The sequence below is a fragment of the Apodemus sylvaticus genome, chromosome X (genome assembly GCF_947179515.1).
Source record: "Apodemus sylvaticus chromosome X, mApoSyl1.1, whole genome shotgun sequence".
NCBI lineage: Eukaryota > Metazoa > Chordata > Mammalia > Rodentia > Muridae > Apodemus > Apodemus sylvaticus.
Window position 1 is genome coordinate 91,592,468 of NC_067495.1, and position 22,474 is coordinate 91,614,941.

General features: G+C 39.5%; 1 protein-coding gene across 1 annotated transcript; it reads right to left on the reverse strand.

The window, feature by feature from the left end:
- Window positions 1-426: 426 nt before the first annotated feature.
- Taf7l (TATA-box binding protein associated factor 7 like) lies at window positions 427-18,089 on the reverse strand. The gene is made up of 13 exons (XM_052171669.1): window positions 17,801-18,089; window positions 14,565-14,629; window positions 13,702-13,780; window positions 12,748-12,881; window positions 11,755-11,884; window positions 11,483-11,538; window positions 9,068-9,109; window positions 8,244-8,316; window positions 7,712-7,813; window positions 7,055-7,330; window positions 6,768-6,880; window positions 5,435-5,494; window positions 427-471 (listed from the first exon to the last, which is right to left on the reverse strand). Exons 1-13 carry the CDS (start codon window positions 18,087-18,089, stop codon window positions 427-429), a joined length of 1,464 nt encoding a protein of 487 aa, XP_052027629.1.
- Between the last annotated feature and the right edge of the window lie 4,385 nt (window positions 18,090-22,474).

Below are 22,474 nucleotides of genomic sequence, written 5' to 3' on the forward strand. Positions count from 1 at the left end.
CCAAGCTGGTCTTCAACATGACCTTCTGCTTGTGCCTTTTACATTGCTGAGGTTACCAGCTGACCAATTGATCATTTTCTATATTGTAAGAAATACTTAAAACAGGGTTTGAAAAGTTAACTTATGTAAAACAGCTGTGCATTTTTCTAGGCTAATCCATCTACCAAGACTGCTGAAGGATCTCATGGTACAACAGAGTAAGAGATAAAGAAATACAGACATATAATCTCAAGCTGACAAAAACAAACACCATCCTTCTTTACATGTCTCCTTCTGTATAAATGGATCCGTACATTTACTTTAGTGAAAAATATTCAACAAATAACAATTGGTCAAGATAAAGTAACTAGAGGGACAGAAGTATGTGGTTCCACCCAGCTTCATCTGGAAGGGGAATCCACTTTGTGTGCCAGGCTGAGGCTTTCCTTATTCCTTCAGGAAACATTTCAGTTGTTCCTGAAGGTGATAAATCTGTAAGGAGAGGCAGAGAAACATTATAAAAGCTGTGTGAGCATTTTTTTCTGGTATTCCAAACTTTATTTAAAAAAAAAATATCCTTCACTACAATTTCAAAAGTATGACAAACTCCTTCTTTACCATTTCAAAGCATGTACAAACCCACTTGAAGAATTATTTAAAAGGTTAAAAAATAATATCCATAAGCATTTGTGTGACTTTTGAGATGTAATGTAATACTCAGGTAGTTTGCTTCAAGGTTATTAAGGCTGCCTAAATCATCCACATTTATATCTTAATTCCTCCACTTCAAACCATACTATCCATTTTTAAAATGGATAGTTCAACAAAGGAAAAACGGTTAGTGACTAGTATTCCTGTCTGGACTCCCAAATATTCAACTTGCGATGGTGCTGAATCCCAGTGGTCCCTGAGCTGGGTCCCCACATGGTCTACTATTATTGTTTAGCTCTTTCTTTTTGTAAGCATAAATCTAAATATTCTTTGAACAGACATATTATTGATATGTGGCCTCTGATATTAAAAATCTCTGGTTCATATGAAGTTAACTTTCAATGACAATGTCCCAAATCTGAAAATAGGTTAAGAAGGTAAAGGATTCTAGTTAGACTGACCAGTCCCTAGATAGGCATAGGATTGCAGCGCCTCCCCAGAAGGTGTTATAGTTGTGACATGTAGCCAGTATTCAGAAAACTGTCTGAAAAAATAGTCAACCATAAACTGACACACAAATTAAAAAAAAAAAAAAACAACTCTCGGCATGACACAAGTCCTCATCATTTCAGATCACAAACCGGAGGAGGAGAACAGGAAACAGGGTATCTACAATCTTAAAATGTATCACTTTATGTAGTATTTATATAGACCAACAAAGCAACTGTTACTTGGCATTTTAGTGTCACAATGTTCCAAAGAACAGTCACACTATAGAGAACTCAAGCACAATACTATGACCATGTCTTTTAGTGTACCAGACTTATAAAGGGAAGCTTAAAATTGAATATGCTCAAAAACCGAATACTTTTGCTGTTAAGAATCTGGGCTTCTATGAAAAATAGAGGTCATAGCTCATGGTAAAAAGAAAGGCATTATCATTGTAGTCAGTTTGTAAGAGTCAGATGATAAAACAAGCTGAATAGTCTTTTCTCAAAATGAACTCACACTAAGATTTATAATAAAACTTTTGTGATTATAATTACATCATTTACCCCTTCCCTTTCCTCCTTCCAGACCCTTCCCAGGTATATCATGTACACACATACATACACACACACACTACTAAATATGTAAGTGCAGCCTGCTCTCATACACAAACACACACACGCGCGCGCGCGCGTGTGTGTGTGTGTGTGTATGTGTATGCTTTGAGGGCTGACCAGTTAGTATTATGGTAGTAAGATAATTAAATTGGTTGTCTGTAATTCTATTTCTAGGGTTTAGGCCTATGAGCCTTTGCCAAATATTTTTGGGGGAAGTTGTTTGGCTTTTTGTTTTAGGTGTGGGTAGGGGATGCACACAAGCCATGGCAAACATGTGGAAGAGAGGACAATGTGCTGGAGTCAGTTCTCTCCTTCCACTGTGTGATTTCTACAGGAGTCAAACGCAGGCTGTCAGATTCAGTTAGAAGTGTCTTTAAAAGCTAAGCCATCTTGCTTAAACCTTTTTACTAGAATACATTAATCTTATATCCAAATGGGTCTCACTACAGTATTTTCCCAATGTATGTGATATGTATGTGCCACCTTCTCATTGCCCTCATTGCTCACACCCCTCCATATTCACTAGCTAATTTCCCAATTTCCAACCATCATCACTTCTGTTTTCACATCTTTTTGACCCAATGGGTTTCATTAGGGTAGTTTACAGCGCATGTGTGCCTCTCCCATCAAATATTATCTACATATAAATCCTCAGGGATGGGTGAGACCCTTCCCTGACAAGCTATTAACAGGCCCAATTTTGCTCAGGTGGTCAAAGCCAGTGTGACTTCAAAAAGGCAACAAGTGTGTCATTGCCTGGAAGTCAGTATCCTATCCCAGCCCCACCAACCCATCTTCCCTCTGACTATCACATCTTTTGTCCCTTCGTCCATGAGGACTCCAGAGTCTTGGGGAGAGTATTCTGTATGCTCCCATTATGATTGAACATTTAATACTAAGTTCTTCTTCGTCCAGTTAATGAGGCTCTGCAATCAGCACTGCTGACCAAGGCTGCAATCATGTCTTACTGACTGCTAATGCCAAATTGCATTTGCTGTTCCTACCCAGTTACAAGACATTTAACAATTCAGAGTCCTGACCAATCAGCATCCTACTACATTCTAATCCCTTAAAAATTAATCCAGCCGAGTCAGTCAATCACCTAGCAAAGCTAACACTCCTCATGAAGGCTAATTCACCTAGGGCTATGTTAAAAAAGGGAGGAATAATTATCCCCTTAATGAAATATGCTTGCATTACACTCCCACACACAATATAGTTGCTTACAGAGTTACTGCCATGCAATGTGATGAAACCTGCCTAATTTCTGGGCTAATTCAAAGTGTAACCTTTCCTTTTTCCTTCTATTTTTTCCTAAATGGGCTAGAAGCCTACGTGTGCCTTCCCTGACACCCTGGGCTTTTGTACTGTTCTCTGAAGACATCTCTCAACCTTTTCTACAGTTTCTTGGTTTTGAGTTCTGTTTTGAACTTTCCTTGCTACTCTGCTTATATTTTTGTAGTGCTGGCAGAAAAAATTCTTAATGAGTTCCTTCCCAGAATTAAAAAAAAAAATTAATAAAGCTGTGATGGCTCATTATACCAAACCTTTAATCTTTCTTTCTTTTCTTTTCTTTTCTTTTCTTTTCTTTGGGATTTGGTTTTTTGAGACAGAATTTCTCTGTGTAGCCCTGGCTGTCCTGGAACTCACTCTGTAGACCAGGCTGGCCTCAAACTCAGAAATCCACCTGCCTCTGCCTCCCAAGTGCTGGGATTCCAGGCGTGCGCCACCACTACCCAGCTAATGTCTAATTTCTAATTTCTTTCTTGATATATGTCCATTATCCATAGTGCTGAGGGCCGTGAAAGATCAAGTATGTCATGTACTTTCCTTGGGTTTACTGCCTCATACATTCCCTTTCTCCCTACCCTTTGATCCTCACCCCCAAATTGCATCTTATGCTTGTTCTCACCACCTCTGAGCTATTGTGCATACTACAGTGTCACAGGATGTCCTCTTTTCCCTTCCTCCTTCCTAAAACCCTACATATATTTTAGGGTCCCACTCAAATGCTATTTTTTCCCAAAAATCCTTCATAATTCTCACAGAGAATAACAAGCCCTCAGTCCCTTAAATCCCCAGTAGTACTTGGCTTCCTTCCTCCTCCTCCCCAATGATGGGAGATCAAGGTCATATGCAGGACAGTAGTGGAGGCACAAGGCATGCTGATGTGTATGGATGTGCATGTAAATGTCATTTGAAGCTCACTATTCTGTACACTAAAACACTTTTAAAATTCTTTTTTAAAGATTAAAAGGGAAAAAAATACCTAAACTCTCATGACTTTCTCCAGCTGAAGCCAGAGACAATAAACATTTCAAATGCCCTGCAGAACTTAGCTTAAATTGGGCACCAAATAAATCTTTAGTAAGGCTTATGGCTACATTTCTGTGGTGGAAATGACAGTTCTCAATATTAACTACTGAGCATGGATGAAAGCGATTGTTTAGTGGGTACCACAATAATTTTGGAATTGTAACTAGTTATCTGGTTTGCTGAGAAGGAAGACACAAAATATAAGAGTGCCTCTGGCCTTGCAGAAATAGGGACAATGAGTAGTAAGTGTACCAGAGGAGCCTCCGGCTGCAACCATCCTCAGAACATAAATTTCAGTCTCTTTAAAGTTGTTGCCTGCACTGTTCTATGATGGGGATGGTGTAGACTATCTATGTGGTGTTGTGAAGTTAGCTTATTTCTTTTTTCAAAAACAAGATTTATTTATTTTATGTATATGAGTATACTGTAGCTGTCCACACCCAAAAAGAAGGCATCAGATCCCATTACAGATGGTTGTGAGCCACCATGTGGTTGCTGGGAATTGAACTCAGGACCTCTAGAAGAGCAGTCAGTGCTCATAATGGCTGAGTCATCTCTCCCGCCCGAAGTTAGCTTAATTCACATTTCTTCCTTCTCCTCCTATTTTTAATTCTTCTGTGGCTTTGAATAACAGTTATTCAAGTTAGAAACCTGGCGTGTCTCCTTTAATACTTTGTTTTCCTCCATCGCCTTGTAACTGACCTAAGTCTCTCTCAGTCCTTTAAAATACAATTAAATGGTAACTGCAATATTATTTTTAATACTTGAGTAGAAACAAATCAAATGTCTACCAACAGGAAAATAGTTAAGTAAAATGTGGCTTATAAGTTCTGAATCAACTTTTAGGTCTGGTGTGGCCTGGGGCCTGGGACCTTGTGAGATATTTCAAAAGCTCATTAAAAATGTCTAGGGCTTAGGCCAGCTATATGACTCAGGAGTTAGAAGTGTTTGTTACATAAGTCTTAAATTTTGAGTTTAAGTTTAGGACCCATATTATGCAGACAGCTCATTCCCACCAGTTGTCCTATGACCTCCAAATACATATGCGCGCGTGTGCACACACACACACACACACACAATAAATTTTTAAAATAAAAGCTTAAGTTAGATCTGATTCTTCTCCTTCATACTCTTCTCCTTCATACTCAACAAGGAGTTCCTCAAACACACATCAGACTAAAACCCACCTTTCCTATCCTACTTTGCATGTCACTCCACAGGCATTCAATAACTACAGAATGAACAGACTTTCAAAAAGATATTGATCTACCCTGCTTTCTCACTCAGAGTATACTGTTCTTGTGAGACACACAGCCTGAAGGTAGATTAGAGATAGGTGAGCTTTTCATAGAAAAATATTTATTTAAAAATATCCTTCTTACCTGCTCACACTTCTCTTTTTCCATTATGTTAAGCTTCCCCAAAACATTCTGGAAATGTCTCTGAAAAAAATTGTGTCAGTGATGAAAGATGTAGCTCATGGGAAGAAAACTACAGAACACAGTTTGTCACATATTTGATAAGAAAGCTATCAATTATAGGAAGCACATTCCTAGGAAAATTGGAGCATAAAACTACCACCTAACTCCATGCAATCCTAAATTATGTTATGTACTCTCTAAAGCATGTTTTCTTGTCCTATAATAAATGGGTGAAATGTCTACATGTTACATCTTTCCTAGTGTTGTACACATCCTTTGGCTATGACTTATTAAAGAAGCAGACTTGGAATCTAGTGTAGATTGCTCTCCCATTTCTCCTCATGAGAAGAGAACCTTACTAGTCCTAACACAATGCCACATATCTGTAAACCATACATATACTACAGTAGTACCAAATATTTGAATCTTTCAAAATGTATCCATAGATATTACCTGTGGCTATTCTAAAGGACTACAGCTAAGATGGGGTTATCTCTATGTCAGGCTGCTTTCCTTTGACAACTGCTGCTCTGCACCAAAACGAAAGCTAACAAAGGATTCTCTTACTGCTTTACAATCACCTTACCACCAAGATGGGATCAAATGTGACATACCAATTGATTTTCCTTTCAGTGAAACTCTGAAAAATGTATCCATAAAAATAAAATAACTGACTCCTGTTTCGGCCCATGTGATAAAAATTTTAAGTAATTTGGTTCTTTTTGCTGAAACAAGAATATTTTGGTATAAACAACAGGTTTAGTCTATATATTGCCAATTACTGTGGTTCTTCCTAAAGTTTTAATTCTATTTTCCCTTACTTTTGGGGGGATACAAGGTCTTACTGTGTATCCCTGGCTAATATGAAAATTATATATAGACCAGGTTTGTCTCAAATTCAGAAATCCACCTGCCTCTGCTTCCCTAATACTGGGGATAAAAGAAATGCACCACAGCACCCAACTAGTTTGCACTTGTTATGAAGTGGGAATGGTGACAGTATCTATATTTCAGAAACCATAACCCGTAAGTCTTGTCTGCACTGTCTGTATAGTAACTGTTCAACATTGGCCATTATTATCTCAGGGTACCTGGTTCCATTTCTCCCTAAAATTGCTTCAATTTTAAAAATTACTCAGATAAAATAAAACTGGGATGTTTTATAGACATTAATAAATGTTTCTAAGAAGTTGTTTAGGTTCATGAATAAACTACATAGTGACAGCATGAGTAAAAACCCAGATGAGGCTGTGAAAGGAAGACATTGGGAGTCTGAGAGCTGAAAAGATCTTACCTTGAGGGTCATGTTTTCCACATTCCTAAGGAGATCCTTCTGTCGCTGGGCTTTTTTATAAATCTGCTGGAGCCTTTTTTCCTTGATATAAATCAGTTTCTGAATTGCCATGACTGAAAGAGGTAGAGAGAGGGTTTTTGTATATAAATATAACTTTAAATAATGCATCAAGTCCAAGTCCTAGGACCTTAAAACTAAGCATCGCACATAATGCATGTCCCAAGGGAGCATATATATAATCCTGCTGCCCACCCTATCCAGTTCCTTTTTCTTTCCCTCTGACTTACTTATTGAAGTGTAATCTTGGTCTGATTCATGGAAGCTAGATTGAATAAATTTGGCTTGCAGCTCCTTCTCTAATTCCTCTTCCGAATTGTCTGTCTCCTCCTCTTTTTCTTCATTTCCATCATCTTCATCATCATCCTCTTGATCGTCGTCGTCATCATCATCATCATCATCGTCGTCGTCGTCATCATCATCATCATCATCTTTATTACTCTTCTCTTCCATATCATTACTGTTGCTGCCAGAATCACCCATCATCTCCCGAAGCACATCATAGTCTATTGATTTTAAACAAGGGAAAATTGAACTGATCTGACACTCTGCAAATGATCATAACCTTATCATCAAATTCACTGGGTAACCAATGAATTTTATAAATTATGTTCCTATGGAAAAATCATTCCCTATGTAAGATATGGACAAGGAATATGAGACACTAACAGTCATCCATGTATTCAATTATCAAAATACCTAGAGAATCTTAGGGCTCATAGGAAATTGAATACCAGGGTATATAGGAGATTAGAATTCCAACTTAAAACCCTCAAAACACAGGCGGACCAGTAAGGATGAAGGACAAAGGCATCTTTTGTGATTGGATCTTTCACACAGTTAACACCTACCCTATCTGAAGCTCCTCCTCTGTTTTAATAAATTACCTGATGAACTAGCACCACCCATATGTGGTTCTCCTGAAGTGGTTGGGATGCTCCCTTGACTTTCTATTTCCTTAGTATCATCATCAGCAACGACTTCCCAGCCTGAGAGGAGAGCAGTCAAGGAAAAAGCAGGCGGGAGGCAGAGAACACACAGTAGAAAGGGAAGTGCTCTTTAATATTTACTTTAGGCCAAATCTGGGTTATTGTAGCTGCATTCCTGGTGTGAAGAACTGCCTTATATTAAATTACATGCATAAATAGACTTTGGTTGTCTGTATTTACCATTTCTAGCTAGAAAATCACATTTCAAAAATCTTAAGTTGTAAACATCAAAACTGGTGTTCAAACACTTGAAGCGAGGACTGCTCATGCTGCTTAGTGGAACAGGGCTTACCTGGCATGCATAGTAAGACTCTGAATTTGATCCCCAGCATTACAAACAAAGCAATACCACTAACCAGGGGTGCAATTTGTCAGCACATGTACACACAATGAAACAGACTATATGAAAAGTATTTGCTATGAAGGATATGGACACTGACGGCTTCAGCATCGGAGCAGAGCAGTCTCTTCACTTCTTTTTCCACACTTGGAGATTGAGTGTACTGAAGCAAAGTGGAGGAGAAAATACCAGTAATGTCATTTAGCACACTGCTTTATGTAAATATCCCTTCCCTATATATTATTGAATTAAAATGATTGGGCCTTGTTAGATGCTTGTCCAATTCAAGTCCTACTTAAATAGTGCTATTTAATGAGGAGGAATCTACTCAAAATCTCTTTTTTTACAGGAAGTTCATTTTTCACAATTAAATCACTTGAGATATTTAATAATATCTTTCTATAACTCTGTGGGAAATATTTCAATTACTTATGTTTTATTTATTTACCTTGACTCATACTAGAAAAGAGCAATAATTCAATATTAATTACTTATAAAAGATTTGGTTTAAAATCCAAACACCCAGACTTCCTTGTCCCATCTTTATTATTAAAATGTTCCTACAAAAACTATATCCTACTTATATGTTCTCCCTTAAATACAATTTTAAGCAACTACACTACAGTAATTAATTCCGCATGACACAAACATAAAACAAGGCTTTTGATGACAAATCCCATTAGTTCAAACAATTGTTGGTCAGTTGAATCCTGAACTCCAAGGAATGGCTTTTGAAATTAAAATAAGGTTGACAAAGCAGTCTGTGATTCATGGTATCACTAGCAAAACTGTTTCTCTTTTCATGTATTAGTTATTATTGAACATTAAATTATTACTTGATTAATAAAATCCAGCAAACATATATGTGTGTATCGTATTAAAGTAAACAATGAAGATTATGACCAATGCTGTACCTCACTAAAGTTGATTTCCTCCATTTGTTTGACATCTGGGAGCTGTGTAGTAAAGCACAACAAAGAACAATGTTATATTTTGATTGTTCTATTTAAGTCAAGCTTAAAGCACTCTACAACTATACTTAACTACTTTATTTAGTAGACAATACATTTCATTCACTGACAGGTTATTAAACCAAAGTTAACACATAAATTAGAAAAGTTGATCTACAAATTTAACACACTTTCTTTCAGAATTCTAGCAAGGTTTTTTGTCTACATATACAAGTTTATTCTAAAACTCATATGGAAAGATACAGATTCTAAAGTGTTTAAAACAATATTGAAACAAAATGAAGTGGTGGCAATCAACCTTCCAATTTCAAGACTTACCACATTGCAGTATCCATGGAGAGAGGGATGCATGGATTAGTGAAAAGAATAAGTAACCCATAAGCATTATCATACATATATTCCCAAGGAATAGGAGGAAGAGGAGGGGGATAGGGTAGAGGAAAAGAACAGAAGGAAAATCTTGAATAAAAACTCATGCTTTCCTATATCTGAAATACAGATTTCAGGCATAAATTTAAAATGTAAAATCTTTGAAAAATGAATGAGAAAATCTTCAGTATCTCAGATAAACAAAGACTCCTTAGATTTAGCAAAAAAAAAAAAAAAAGGCAGGATACTTAAAAACATCAATAAATTAAGTCTCATCAAAACTAAATGTCTTGTTGTATGAAAGATCTTGTAAAGAGGACTAAAAATTCAAGCTATCAACTGTGTGAAGGTATTAGTAAACTATGCGCATACAGTGAAAATACAACAATAAAATAAAAAATATTACTTCACAATTATCAGAACAAATAAAATAAAATAATGGCAAAACCTAATGCAGGCAGAGGAGGTGGAGAATTTGGGCCACTCATATATTATTGGCAGGAATATAAAGTGATATTTCCTCTGAAAACAGCATGGCAGTTTCCCATAAAAGTAAAAATGTGTGTGGTTAGTGAGGTGGCTCAGCATTAAGATGCTTGCTATCACTGGGTGGTAGCCTGTAATACTAGCACCCTGGGAGGCAGATTTCTGAGTTTGAGGTCAGCCTGGTCTACAGAGTGAGTTCCATGACAGCCAGGGCTATAGAGAAAAACTCTGTCTCAAAAAAACCAAATCCAAAAAAAAAAAAAAAAAAGAAGAAGAAGAAGAAAAGAAGAAGAAAAAGAAAAGAAAAAGAAAAACAAGATGCTTGCTATCAATGATGACCTGAGTTTGATACTTAGAACAGATTCTCAAAAGTTGTTCTGTGACCCCCATTTGTCTCACGCATGCATGCATGTGTGTGCACACTAAATCAATGTAAATAAAAGCTAATGTTTGGCAAGAGACATGCATCAGTTGGTAAGGGACTTGGTTAACATCCACGAGACTCTGGGATTAATCCTTAATGACATGTAAAACAAGGTAGAGTGGTGCATGCCTGTAATCCCAGCACTTGAGAGGTGGTAGAGGAAGCTAAAGTCTCTGTGACCACACAGCAAGTTCAAAGTCAACCTGGACTAAATGAGAAAGGTCCTGCCTCAAAAAACATTTTTACAAACCCCCAAGTGAAGAGTTTTGTTTTGTTTTAAAAACAGTCCACTTGGGGATTGTAAAAACCCCCTCTATAGAGATGGGTCAGTGGTTAAGGGCACTTGTGGTTCTTACAAAGGACCCGGGTTCAATTCCCAACAACCATTTATGGTAGCTCACAACTACCCTTAACTCAAGTTCCAGGACATGCAGGACACATATGTGCAACCAGGCAAAATATCTGTATGCATTAAGTAAAATGAATGAAAATCTAAAATATATTTTAAAATACGATTTGTCTTAGAGAGATTAAGATTTATGTTTGAGACAGGGTTTATCTGTGTAACAGTCCTAGATGTCCTGCAATTCTCTTTGTAGACCAGGCTGGCCTTGAACTTACAGAGATTTGCCTGCCCCTGTCTCCCTAGTGTTGGGAACCACCATGCCTGGCTTTAAATCTTTAAGACTTTAAACTGAAAGCATGAGCTGAAATGTCAAGTTCACAATTCTTCTAACCCTTAGCAATGAGCCTGTGACCTAACACACTGGATCTCTTTTCATTCACTGCTCCTGTCCCAACTGCTAGGTCATAATGTTGTGGATTTTGCATATTTTTAAATTTTTAAAAAATTTTTGAGACAGGGTCTTATTCTATAGCCTACGATTGCCTTAAACTCACAATCCTCCTTTGGCCTCTCAAGTGCTGAGATTATAAGTAGGTATTACCACATCTGGTAAGAGCTGTTTATTGAACATATAAATGAATCAATGAATCCCCAAACGATTTGCTCCCTTTCTTTTCCTCTCAGAGTCTTCCTCTAATCCACCCTGCAGAAATGTAAATGGCATGAGACTAACCTTTTTTGTGGTTTTCCGGAACCTTTTCTTTCTGACATTCTTAAGTGGCGGAGTAACTAAAATAAAAACATGATGAAACATACTCTATAACTGAACACTCTCTTTTATTTACATGAATTCCATAAAGAACTATGTCCTACTAATAGAATGACTTCTTTAAAAAAAATAAATAAGAGGTTAATGAACCAGGCAAGAGGTCCCTGGTTCCCAGGGACTTGCAATGCAAGAGATCAATGCAGTCAGCCAGAATGAGCAACGGACTAGTGACTTACTGCCGTGCTTCCAGTTATATTTTTTTTTCTCAGCCTTCCCTTCAATATGTCCAGTTACAGTAGGACCAGTAGAGATAACTGGTTCTTCAGGAGAAGAATGAGGCTCACCTTCAGGACTGCATACAAGCATCTACATTAAGCAAAGACAAGTAATTTGATTATTGCCCAAATACAGGTTAGTGATAAAACATGATCATACCACCATAAATCTGGAGCACAGAAGTCTCCTAACCTTTCCCAAAGCCAAGTACTATACTATATACATTCAGATTCTCTTTAATACATCCCTTGCCCATCCTCTCCTCCTTCCCACTCCCTCTTCTCTCCCTCACTCCCTACAGCATATATAGATCCGACTTTTACCTAGAGTTTACCACTGCAGAAGGCATAGTATGAAATGCATATATTTTAGCATTTTGATTAGAGGGGAAATCAGAAACACCAGCAGAGATGATGAGTAAGACACGATTTTTCTTCAGTTAACATACTGCTCTAGTAGAAAGTGCAGAAAAAGACCTTAGCCATTCCTATTTTTAAATTAATGAGAGTCATTATAAATGGCAAATAGGGAGCAGGAGTCTGTAAAAGTAAAGAAATGAAAAGTTAAGTAACAGATACCAAACAGAACATTTACCATATAGTAGGAATAGTGGCAGAGAATTTCCACAAAAGTTATGAGAACTAGAAGGTTAAGAAACCAGTGGTGGTGACATAGCTTAATGGCAGATAGAACACTTACCTAGCATGCATGAGCACTAAAAAAGCAAAGCAAAACAAGATTTTGTGCATCTGGGGTTATCACTCAGTTGGTAGAGTGCTTGTCTAGCATGCACAAAGCCCTAGGTTTGATTCTCATTACAACCTAAGAGTGCAGAAAGGCATGCATGTAATCCTAACATTTGGTACTTGAAGACTAAATGATCATAAGTTTAAAGTCATACTCTACATACTGAGTTTAAGGCTAATATGAGACCCTATCTCACAAAATCATACCTGAGAAATATCCGCAGTCTTATAAAATGTTTTTCTATCAACAGTTTTCAGGCTTCCGATAACACAAGGCAAATTAACCAGTTTAGCAGACAGTGAAACATCTTCTACTTGAACAACTGCATGGTGTCCATCAGCTAAAGGAAAGTAGAGAAAATATTGACATTTCAGTGGACTCTTTGATGTCCAAGAATTTGAATAATGAACTTAGATGAGACAAGTTACAAAGCAGTATTTAGTTAGTAACTTCTAGAAAAAGAAGAGAGTATCTATAGCTTGTTTGTCCATATTGTATGTTACTAGTTAAAAAGTACATTTCTTTTTTGTTTTTGTTTTTAGTTTTTCCAAGACAGGGTTTCTCTTTATAGCCCTGGCTGTCCTGGAACTCACTTTGTAGACCAGGCTGGCCTCAAACTCAGAAATCCACCTGCCTCTGCCTCCCATGTGCTGGGACTAAAGGCGTGCGCCATCACTGCCCGGCAGTAAATTTCTTCCTACTGGTAGCAAAGGTGAAAAAGACAGCAACTGTTTTCTTCTTATCACCAAAAGCAAATTTCATTCATTTAAATATAATCCTTTAAAAAAAAAGCCTTGTCTAGCCTCAAATAGGAGAAGATGCACCTAGTCTTATTGCAATTTGATATGCCAAGGTGGGCTGATATCTATGGGATATCTCCTTACCTGAAGAGAAAGGGAGGAGAGGGAGGGGAGGGAAGAGGTGAGATAAAGGGACTGGGAGAAGAGGAGGAAAGAAAGCTGAAATATGGATGTTAAGTAAATATTTAATTTTTTAAAAAGCTCTCACATTTAACATTGGATATGTGTGAAGTCTAAAGGTTGGAACTATAACATACTCTGTTCTTTTTCAGAATTCTAATGCATAGTACAGTGTCTGGCACATAGCAATCTGTAGCACATTACTGTTTAATATATTTTGAATTAATATTAACTACTTACAAGAAAAGCCAATTTTTAGTTTATCCTTCGAGGCAGCATTTCTAGAATGTATAATTTTCCTGACAGCATAAGCTTGTTCCTAAAAGGGTGGTAAATTAAAAATCAGAAAGATTGTTTAAGTGATTACTAATAGAATAAACATTTCGAGGCAAGTCTTCCCTTAAACAAAACTTTACATTTCCCAAATATTAATTATGCTATGTACCATAAAAGACCATGCACCGTATAAGTCAGGCTAAATGCAGTCAATTCAAATTTAACATTATCTTTCAGGAACTACAGTGCTTTCTCCCAGCTTTTCAGTTCTACTTCTTACTGCTATCCTTTCATTAGAAAGGCTTAGCTATGGTTTACTAGCTATATTAATTAACTGTAATTGATAACAGCTTCCTGACCATCTCTATCATAGCCTCATAAATGAAATAATACTGGAACATGGTTATTAATGGGAAAAGAGACTCAAGCATAATATTGAAATGAGTTTGAGAACCTTGCTTGGTAATGAATATGCAGGGGACAATAGTGGTAATCCCTCCAACCACCTCCTCTGAGGTGACAGAAAGAATTTTAGAACAGTCTTACCTTGTCTGTGCAGAAAATTAGTTGTTAATGTTTATAGCAAGGGACTGGATGATCCATAATTGTCATAGTTGTTTTGACAAGGAATTAATGCACATAATTGATGGTATATACAGGAAGAAAGAAATATTGTGAGAAGAGTATGTACTATAATAGAATTGCTTGATAGAATATGATTTCTATAAAATATTCTGATCTTTTATAGCCTGAAATACAAATGTTTTCTATGCAGTACTATACTTTTGCACTGAAGATAAGTATTCTGAGATATAAGAGTTACTCACCGGAGGCAGACGCAATATAAACTGTTCCTCCATTTCATGAGATTCATCATGTCTTACATTCATGGCTTGTTTTTGAGTTTATAAAAACACAAAACAAACAGGTCATTAAAAACTCTTGCTTACGCTACTGATCATCTCTGGTAGTACTGATAACACTATATAAGAACTTTACCCATGATTCTCATTGAAGAAAATGTGCATATGCTTTAGAGTTTTGGGGGGAGGTGTATGAATGTTATCAAAGTACATTATGCAGAATGCTCAATTAATAAAAATACTTTAAAAAAACAATCCTTTAGTATAATGTTAGAAGCTATTAGTAAGTATAGAGAGTACAAAAATAAAAAGACACCCAGTAAGGGGCTAGAGAATGCATTATTTTTTATATTTCTCTTTGTTTTTATATATATGCATGCATATAAACAATGAAAAATAAACATAAGAGTGTGTGACTCTCTGAGACTGCAAGTCAAACTGTGGCCTCGAAGCATCTAGGCCATGTGTGCAAGAGATTGTGTGTGTATGTGTGTGTGTGTGTGTGTGTGTATGTCTGTGCCTGCAGGCATGCGTGCACAGGTAGCTCAAGAGCTACCCTGCTGATGCAATATGAAAATGTCAATGAAACATCTTTGCACAATCAATACATACTTGGGCAAAATTTAAAAGTATAAAGTAAATAAAATAACCCTTGGGGCTGAATATACCAGTTAATCAGAGAAAACAGAAAATACATTATAAGACCGGGAATACAAACACAGAATGTAAGGGACGAGCTGCTAAGCACCATTTTTTTATTTCTTTTTTTTTTATTCGATATATTTTTTTATTTACATTTCAAATGATTTCCCCTTTTCTAGCCCCCCACTCCCCGAAAGTCCCATAAGCACCATTTTATCAGCTCTATCCTGTCTTAGCTTCTCAGCTGAACTAAGATTAGGGCTTTATCTTAATGCCTTTTTGGCAACTCGTCTTTTACAGAATACTTTATGAATTCAAACCATTTTAAAGTATCTCCTTGTTAATAAAAACTTTATGAACTCAAACGATTTTAAAGTATCTCCTTGTTAATAGCCCCATTAAAAAGGTTTAAGGGGGGGGAAGCCTTGCCAAGAAGGGTTTTTTAATAGGTTAAAAAAAAACAGGAAAGGACTATATGTTAAAGAAAATTAATCTACTTCCATCCCCCAGAAATATTCATTTTTCTTAATTTGTTTTTGAAAATTCCATGAGGCACTCCCGGATGCCTAATTAAATGAACAGAATCTCTGTCCACGGCTCACTTCTGGCTTATCTCCCTTCAGCAGGACAATTGCAATCGTGTAGCCAGAGAGCCCAAAGGCCCTTGCTCCAGGCAAGGCAAACTTGGTCGCACATTTTTATTTTAAAGCGCCCAGTCATGTACTGCCCTTTGGAGACTGACCGGTTCCCTCTTTTTTTTGGGGGGGGGACCCAATGGAAAAGTTCCGATCCTCCCGCTTTTGTTCATTTGTGCTGAAAATATACTCGGGAAAGCCACGGGAGTTTTCACACCTCCGGGTTGGTGGACCTGGCCGAGGCAAGATGCTCTGGAGACACCATCGCCCGGCATTCCTCGGGCCTGATAGTCCTCCTCCGACTCACCTGCTGCTGGTGGCCAGGACTCTTGCTTGGACATCTCTGCTGGCTGAGATCCTAACTCAGGGAGTTTGGGAATCGCAGAGAGGTCGGAGCATCAGAGAGAGCCCGGCTTTTCAGGCAGTGGATGCCCAGGCCCCGCCCCTTGTCCCGCCTCCCGAAGGCCATCAGTCAATCATAGGGTTCGGGGCCTCGAAGCCTCCAGGCCATGTGTGTAGGCTCCAGGCTATGAGCTGGCTTGCCGGTGCCTGACTGCGAGTCTGCGCAGCCAGCTCCAGTGCTCCCCTGCTGTAACAGGGCTGGGACCAGCGGGAGAGGCCCGCTAGGGCGTCCTCACACCCCAGCTACAGACTCAGGGAGCAGAGGGGAGTGGGACCTGAGTCCACCTGAGGGACCTGGGGCGGGAGCCAACGCACAGAAACAAGATGGCACAGCACATGTTCAATCCTCCTGAGAACCTGTCGCTTGGCGAGGCTACCTCGCTAGATATTAAACACTACACGCCCCAGGCCCCAAACTGAGTAGCCATTGCTGAGCCCTCCTCAGAGAGGCCTCCTCAGCCAGGCCGGCCGTTAAGGCTCTGACATAGGCCAGGCTTTCGCCTGCGCCTTCCGTGCAGCGGCCGCGCCTCAGAGGGCTTTTCAACCTCACGAGGCTCACGGGTCCCTCCGTTTGTGGTGTGACTAACCCGCCACCCTGCCAAGGCCCCAAACTGCCACCAGCCGTGCCGCGAGGGTCCCCCAGGCCCCAAACCGCCACCAGCCGTGCCGCGAGGGTCCCCTAGGCCCCAAACTGCCACCAGCCGTGCCGCGAGGGTCCCCCAGGCCCCAAACCGCCACCAGCCGTGCCGCGAGGGTCCCCTAGGCCCCAAACTGCCACCAGCCGTGCCGCGAGGGTCCCCCAGGCCCCAAACCGCCACCAGCCGTGCCGCGAGGGTCCCCCAGGCCCCAAACCGCCACCAGCCGTGCCGCGAGGGTCCCCTAGGCCCCAAACCGCCACCAGCCGTGCCGCGAGGGTCCCCTAGGCCCCAAACTGCCACCAGAGAGCCTGTGGCCGTCCCTGTCACCCCATCCATCTCCGTCCCGCCCCCGCTACCACTGTCCCTCCCCGTGCCCCCCTGCGTTCCTGCCGCTTCATCTCCACACCCCTGCAGTCCCCCCAGGCCCCAAACTGACTAGCCATTGCTGAAACCTCCTCAGCCAGGCCGGCCGGCCATTAAAGCTCTGACATAGGCCAGGCTTCCGCCTGCACCTTCCGTGCAGCGGCCGCGCCTCAGAGGGCTTTTCGACCTCACGAGGCTCACGGGTCCCTCCGTTTGTGGTGTGACTAACCCGCCACCCTGCCAAGGCCCCAAACTGCCACCAACAGTGCCGCGGGGGTGTCATCGTCCCCATCACGTCACCCATTTCTCCCCGTCCCATCCCGCCCCCCCCCCCCGCCCGCCCCTCACCGCTGCCCTAGGCCTAAGGTCAGGTCCAGGCCCTTCTCAGCAAGGTCAGCCATTACTTTCTGTCAGCCAGGCCAGGCTGCCGCCCTACCTTGCCCCCATAGGTGTCACACCTCAGAGGACCTTTTGACACTAACAAGTTCCCTTTTGTAGAAATAAGTCAAAAACCACTCACTTCTCATTGCCTTCACAAGACCTCGGCCGCGAGCAGAGCCCTGGCGGGGCCCCTGGGGCTCGGGCCTACTGGGACCAGGAATCACGAGGCCTTGAGCCCCTCCGGTGTCAGGCTTGTCCCAGGCACTTTCAGCACCAAGGCTGACAGGAACTTGGGGCTCTTTGGAGCCCGTTTCTTCTGAAGTTGAAACATCTGTTGAGGGAGCTTCAGGAATATCGGGGGGTTTCACCTCAGTGAGAGCCCCCTCAGCCGGAGCTCCTTCAACGGGTGCTTCCTCATCGCGCTCCATGGCCCACTGAACCTCGGGGGAGTCTGCTGGGGGGCTAAAATGGCGTCGAGTTTTGTCACGTGGTATTGGAGGGTTCTAGAACGCTTAAGAATTACGCAAAAATATATTTCTCTTAAAGAGACAGTGACACTAAAAAGACATTTTGTTGCCGAACAAAGACTTTATAAACTCTCAGCTGCTTAAACACTAACCAATGCTTAATTTTAAAGGGTGCTTTTTTTGACAGACTCGTACAATCATTTCCTCTAGATACATACTTGGTTTTTATGTTCAATGAAGCTACATTATCAGATATTTAAAAGTTCAAAGGAGAGTTTTGGCATGTTTTGGAAGCCACCAATATACTTTATGGTGGCTGCTATAACTCTCAAAACTTAATTTGCAACCTACCTCTAAAATACTGAACGTGGGGCTTACCTATTAAGAGCAAAGATTGATTTTTGCAAAGGACATTTTAGCGAGCACCCACATCAGGTTGTGCACAATTTTCTGTAACTCCAACTCCATGGTGGAATCTGATACCTCTGGCCGCTAGGGCCCCTGCATTCATGTGCATACAAACACAGAATAATACAATTGTATATAATTGTATATTATATATTGTATAGTTGTATAATAATACAACACACACAATAAGTCTTAAAATTAAAGTACCAGCCTTATTGTAGTATGTCAACTCTTCTCTTTACTTTCCTTGTTCCTATTTTTATGTACACTAAATTACACTGAAAATTGTTCAAAAGTAAAAAAAAATCAGCTATAACTGTTAGATAAATAATGCTCTAGCAAAAAAATGTCTGATGAAACAGATTTTGGGTAGTAGAGATTGTAGTAGCAGCTTCTTTAGAAGTTTAATACTCCAAAAAGCATTAATTGAAAATTTATTTTGGTAACATAGTAATGTCCATGTTGTAATGGACTGCATTCTAACAGTTTGAGCATGTGTTTCTCTACAGGGATCATATTCTCCCTTTCTAGTATCCTTCCCATAATTCTCAACTCTCCTGTTTTCCCCCCTTTACTTTTTTCAGAGCAGAATGTAAGTTTTATTGACTTCTTTTAAAAAATAACTTTTAGAATAGTGTATTGACATTTCCATAAGTGTGTGTCACTATACATTGTTTCCATTTGCTCTCTTTCACTCTGAGCTGCCCCACACCCCACATTGGCTCCCTTCTTTGGCCCATATAATCTTTCCCTCCATAAATTCATGTATTCCATTACTCTTTGTTTCCCTCTCTTAAGATCTCTTCTTCCCCTTTCCACTTTAATGATTCCCAACGCATATTTAAACACAAAATACATGTATGCAATTTTAATTTCTTGACTTATTTTATGTGTATATGAGTGTTTTGCTTGCATGAGTGTCCACCACGTGTATGTCTGGCGCCTACGAGATTCCCTGGAGCTGAAGTTCCAGACAGTTGTTAATCACCATGTGAGTTCTGGAAACTGAACCGAGTTCCTGTGCAAGTGCTCTTAACTGCTGAGCCATCTTTCCAGCCCTTGTATATACAAACTTAAATATATTTTCTGCCTATAAGAGAAAAGGAGATATTTGTCTGAGTATGGATGATTTCACTTAATGATCTCCAGTAACATTCTCCAGTCACATTCATTTTCCTGTAAATGCTGTGACTTCCTTTTGTTATCCCATGATCTCATTTTTATTGAAATATATTTCATTTTATAATGACTGAATAAAATTCCATCTCATGTGTATGTACCACATTTTTATCCACTTATCTTTTGATGGGCATCTAGGTTGATTCTGTTTCCTGGCCGTTTTGAATAATGCAACAATAACCATGGATGTGCAAGGATCTGTTGACTTAGTCTTTCCGGTATAGATCCAAGAGGACCTTAGCCAAATGACATGGCATTTCTGTTTTTAATTTTTTGAGATACATCCTTACTGATTTCAGTAGTGACCACCCTAGTTTATCTCCCTAGCTGCAGTGAATCAAAGGGTTTTTCTGGAAGGTTTCTTTCCTTGATGGCAGTCATTTGGAATGAAGTGACATGGAATCTCAGAGCAGTCTTAATTTGTGTTTTCTGGATGGCTAAGGATGTTGAACACTTTATAAAATATTGAGTAACTATTTGTATTTCTTCTTTTGAGAATTACCTATTCTATGCATGGGTCCTTATTGATTGGATGGTTTCATTTTTGGTATTTAATTTTTGCAGTTCCTTATATATCCTAGATAATGGGGTATAGTTTTCATTTTTTAATTTTACATTTATGTTATGGTTGAATGGCATGTGTACCATGATGCTCATATGGTCAGATGATAACTGGTGAGAACTGGAGGTCTCCTCCATTGTATGGGTTCTGGGATCAAATTCAGGTCCCTGGACTTGGCAACAAGTGCTTATACCTGCTGAACCATCTTGCTAGCTCTATCCTAGATATTTTAAAATAACTCCTTTCTTATTTTTGCAGTGCTGGGGAGTAAATCAGGGCCTTGCATATGCTAGGCAAGTGCCACGGAGCTACTATCCCAGCCCTCCCTGTGTTCCTCCCACATCCCTTTTCTCCTCTAAATTCCATAAATGCAAGTAAACATAAACACAAGATACTTGCCTATCAGGCTTGTGGAACATGATATCTCCATTTCCATACATCATACATCATTTTTTTATGTGAAAGAGGTAATTTTGTTCCTTTTAAAAATGAACAAAGATGGGGCTGGAGAGATGGCTCAGCAGTTAAGAACACTGACTGTTCTTCCAGAGGTCCTGAGTTCAATTCCTAGTAACTACATGGTGGTTCACAACCATCTGTAATGGGATCAAACGCTCTCTTCTGGTGTGTATCTGAGGACAGCTACAGTATATAAATAAAAATAAATAAATCTTTTTTAAAAAAATGAACAAAGATAATGAATAAAATTCTAAATTGTATTATCATTCTTTTTTAAAAAGATGTATTTATTTATTATATGTGATTATAGTGTACCTGTCATCAAACACTCCAGAAGAGGGCATCAGATCTCATTATGAGATGGTTGTGAGCCACCATGTGGTTGCTGGGAAATGAACTCAGGATCTCTGGAAGAGCTGTTGGTGCTCTTAACCACTGAGCCATCTCTCCAGCCCTGTATTATCATTCTTCATGCATCCATCTGTTTATGGGCTGATTCTAATACTTGGATATTATAAATAGCAGTAAACATGAACATACAGGTAAATCCATACTAAAGTGACCTTAATTTAGGGGGTGTTTGCCCAAAACTATAAATCTGGCTCATATGATATTTATATTTTGAATTTTTGATGAGTTTACATAGTATGATACATACAAATTTTTTGTTGTAGGCTGTACTAATTTACATGTCCACCAGCAGTATATAACGGTTTGGGTTTATTTTCCCCTACATCCTTTCCAACGTTTGCTGTTTCTTTTGTGTGTGTGTGTGTGTGTGTGTGTGTGTGTGTGTGTGTTCTCATTTTGAGCCATAATTTCACTAACTATATAGTTCACATGGATTTCAGACTTGCTGTGAAGCCCAGGCTGGCTTTTAATTTAGTCCTTCTACCTCTGCTTAGAAGAGCCGAGTCTTCTTGCTTTTTCAAGACAGGGTTTCTCTGTGTAAGCCTGGCTGTCTTAGAACTGTCTCTGTAGAGCAGGCTGTCCTTGAACTCAGAGAGATCTACCAGCCTCTGCCTCCTGGGTATGCGCCACAACTGCCTGCCTTGAAGCTGAGATTTTATTCTGCACTTTCTTGTTATTGTAGTGCAGGGGAAATGAACCTAGGTCATCATACATGCAACTGCTTGTCCAGGCTGCTTTTTACTTTCTACTTTGAGACATGGTCTCACCAAGTTGCTAAGCTGATACTAAACTCAGTCTGTACTCTGGAAAAGCCTTGAAATTAAATCTTATTGACAGCCTCCTGAATTGGCCAGTTTGTATTTTCTTTCATTGGTAGGCATTCTCACTGAGATGAAATCGTATCTCAAATGGGTTTTAGATTTGCATTTCCCTTGCAATTAAAGATTATGTGTTGTTTTGATGTATTTATTAGCCACTTTATGTGCTCATTTTTAAAGTATCCGTTTAGTTCCTTTGCTATGTATTGGTTTGTGTTTTTGTTGTTGTTGCTTTTTTTATTCGATATATTTTTTATTTACATTTCAAATGATTTCCCCTTTTCTGGACCCCCACTCCCCGAAAGTCCCGTAAGCCCCCTTCTCTTCCCCTGTTTTCCCACCCATCCCTTCCCACTTCCCTGTTCTGGTTTTGCCCTATACTGCTTCACTGAGTCTTTCCAGAACAAGGGGCCACTCCTCCATTCTTCTTGTACCTCATTTGATGTGTGGATTATGTTTTGGGTATTCCAGTTTTCTAGGTTAATATCCACTTATTAGTGAGTGCATAC